Source organism: Tauraco erythrolophus, unplaced genomic scaffold, assembly GCF_009769465.1.
Source record: "Tauraco erythrolophus isolate bTauEry1 unplaced genomic scaffold, bTauEry1.pri scaffold_37_arrow_ctg1, whole genome shotgun sequence".
Taxonomy (NCBI): Eukaryota; Metazoa; Chordata; class Aves; order Musophagiformes; family Musophagidae; genus Tauraco; species Tauraco erythrolophus.
In genome coordinates, this window is record NW_028238613.1 from 523 (window position 1) to 3699 (window position 3177).

General features: G+C 42.1%; 1 protein-coding gene across 1 annotated transcript; it reads left to right on the plus strand.

The window, feature by feature from the left end:
- Positions 1 to 1452: 1452 nt before the first annotated feature.
- On the plus strand, positions 1453 to 2619 carry LOC104383845 (RNA-binding E3 ubiquitin-protein ligase MEX3C). The gene has a single exon (XM_009992110.2). It carries the CDS (start codon positions 1501 to 1503, stop codon positions 2617 to 2619), a length of 1119 nt encoding a protein of 372 aa, XP_009990412.2. The 5' UTR covers positions 1453 to 1500.
- The last annotated feature ends 558 nt before the right edge of the window (positions 2620 to 3177 follow it).

Here is a 3177-nt window from a genome sequence, read left to right on the forward strand (position 1 = left end):
CCTGGAAACAAAGGAGGGTTGTGTTCAGCCTTTGTCCTTGCTGTGTGCAGGGGCCCTGTAAGAAGAGGTTCTTCCTTCCCTCTATTCCCACCAGCATCTGCATATTTGCTTTTTTTATTAGTAGATAGTCCTGAATAGAGTGCATCTTTGAGTGGCTTTCAAACTGTAAAATTGCTATCACTAGTGGTACCTTGGGTGCAAGGGACTGACAAAACACTGTTTTGTGATACTATTTTGTGTACCCAGATAGTTATGAGGTATTTAAAGTAAGTTAAGAAAATGAGAATACATTTCACTCTGCAAGAGAGATGATGCTTAAAACACTTGATCTGTAAATGTTGCTTATAGTTGTTTCAAGATGAGATTTGCTATAAAATGACACTTAGTGCAACATGCTTTTGAATTTGTGTTAGTATAGGCTAAACTTAGTTAAGACTGAATCCAGTAGATGGTCTTGCATGTCATGGATCTGCTTGTCTCTCTTAATTTTGTACTGCCTGCTTTTCTGGTCCCATGATGGGTAAAAGGTGGTTCTCTAGGCACCTTGCCAAAACCTTAAACATCTTAAGGAAGAGCCTGCTGCCACTGTGTCCTAGCAAACTTTATAATTCAGTCCCCCAGAATCGAAGACAAAACATTTCATTAACTTCTTGCTTCTCTTTCAGGCTATGTTTACCCAGTTAAAGAGAGAAATTCCATGTAGGCACATAATATTACATAGTAAGACTTATTTGCATGCAACAAACTGCTTGCACTCCTACTTGACAGCTCAAGGAGTGGCTCCTTCATCCCATAGGGAAGAGTAAGGTTTAAATAACACTTATTGATAACAGGAAGCAAATGAAAAGTTCAGTAAATCAATAATTTTATCTATATCCTACACAGGTTATGATACAGACCTTTCTCTCACTTGTAAGTGTTTAATTTGCTTTTAGGTCATGCTTGTCAGCGAAAGGGTAATGTATCAACAGACTTAAGTGTGTGTATGTGTGAGCCGTTACTCCTTTTGCAGGATCTTAGAAATAACTGAAGGATACCCAATCAATGCAAAAAATATAAACCCACCAGTATTTATGGGATAATCATGAACGTGGCTGTCAGAAAAAGCCATCCATGTTTATTCACTGTCTAATAGCGATTCAGGAGATGACAAACTAAACCAGCCCAATAAATGTTGCTAAGATAGTTTGTGGCTGTGTGTCAGGTCTGTTTGGAAATAATAGGTAGAAGTTGTTACTGCTTTCTCTAGTGTGGCTTGCAGAGATAAAACCAGCTGCTTCTTGTTTCACCCTACAGTTTCTTGAAACTCTTTAACAGCTTAAAATAGAAGACTTGCTTGTGGCTTTCTAAACTTAGATGTCTTGCTAAACTTGCACGTGTTTCCTTTAAACAGGTTGCAAAATAAAAGCACTAAGGGCCAAGACGAATACTTACATTAAGACTCCTGTTCGTGGAGAAGAACCCATCTTTGTTGTCACTGGACGAAAAGAGGACGTAGCCATGGCCAAAAGGGAAATTTTCTCAGCTGCTGAACACTTCTCCATGATCAGAGCATCACGCAACAAGAATGGTCCTGCCCTGGGAGGTTTGACATATACCCCCAACCTGCCGGGTCAGATGACAGTCCAAGTCAGGGTGCCTTACTGCGTAGTTGGGTTGGTGGTTGGACCAAAAGGAGCTACAATCAAAAGAATTCAGCAGCAGACCCATACCTACATAGTCACTCCCAGTAGAGATAAGGAGCCTGTCTTTGAAGTTACGGGAATGCCTGAAAACGTCAACCGTGCGCGTGAGGAGATAGAGATGCATATAGCCATGCGTACTGGGAGTTACATTGAGCTGAATGAAGAGAACGATTTCCATTACAACGGTACGGATGTGAGCTTTGAAGGAGGCACTCTTGGATCTGCGTGGCTTGCTTCTAATCCTGTCCCTCCTAGCCACACCAGAATGATTTCTAATTATAGAAACGACAGCTCCAGCTCCTTGGGAAGTGGGTCCACAGATTCCTATTTTGGAAGCAATAGGTTGGCTGACTTCAGCCCGACGAGTCCGTTCAGCACAGGCAACTTCTGGTTTGGAGAAACACTGCCTTCGGTGGGCACGGAAGACCTTGCAGTTGACTCTCCCACATATGACTCCTTACCAATGCCTTCCCAAACCATTTGGACCCCTTTTGAACCCGTAAACCCGCTCTCCGGCTTTGGTAGTGACCCTGCTAGTAATGCCAAGCCTCAGTGTCAAGGAAGCCAGTCATCTACTCCTCGCCTGTCACCCACATTTCCAGAAAGTCTAGATCACCCACTGGCTAGGGGAGTGAGGAGTGACCCACCTAGCACTGGCCACCAAACTGGCCTTCCTGTATACATCCCTGCTTTTTCCAGTGGTACCAACAGCTATTCCTCTTCCAATGGCGGCTCCACATCCAGCTCACCCCCTGAGTTGAGACAGAAGCATGACTGCGTCATCTGCTTTGAGAGTGAAGTCACTGCAGCCCTGGTCCCCTGTGGCCACAATCTCTTCTGCTTGGAGTGTGCCAACAAAATCTGTGAAAAGGAAACACCATCATGTCCTGTTTGCCAGACAGCTGTTACTCAGACAATCCAAATTCACTCTTAAATATATATATATATATATATATATAAAATATTGTTATATATGTATTTTTAAAAACTTAAAGATGTGGGTGTAATGGTACCCTCTAGTAAACTTACTAATGAATTCTGACTGTCGAGCTTTCTTGGGATTAGGCTGAAGTTGTTAATAAATTTCTACTTTCTCAAAAGGCTGCTACAGTAACACTAAACCTAGGTGATCTCTGTTCGGTTCAGTGTAAGCAAATGGCATGTTTAGTAGAGATCCATCTGCTGTGATGTTATGGCACAGTGAGGGGAAGTTTTCATCAATTACACAACTGAAAAAAAAAAAAACCACCCACCAAATTTTACAGGCTTTCTAAAGGATCTCTAAGTGTTTCACTTCTGTGTGCTGGCAGCAATGAACCTTGTCTAAAAGCAGAAGTACTCATCTGCTATGGAGGGTTTGTAGCATTATCAATATATCAAACAACACTTCCAATGCTGCCTTCTTTACACTGCCAGTTTTGAAAAACAGGTTTGGGGAAATATTTTTTTTTTGCTTCGTGTGATGACTTATGCCTAATTCTTCAGCATCGCA

Bases quoted from the DNA above. Each gene is read 5' to 3' on its own strand.
- LOC104383845 (XM_009992110.2), top strand. From the start codon at position 1,501: ATGGCCAAAAGGGAAATTTTCTCAGCTGCTGAACACTTCTCCATGATC.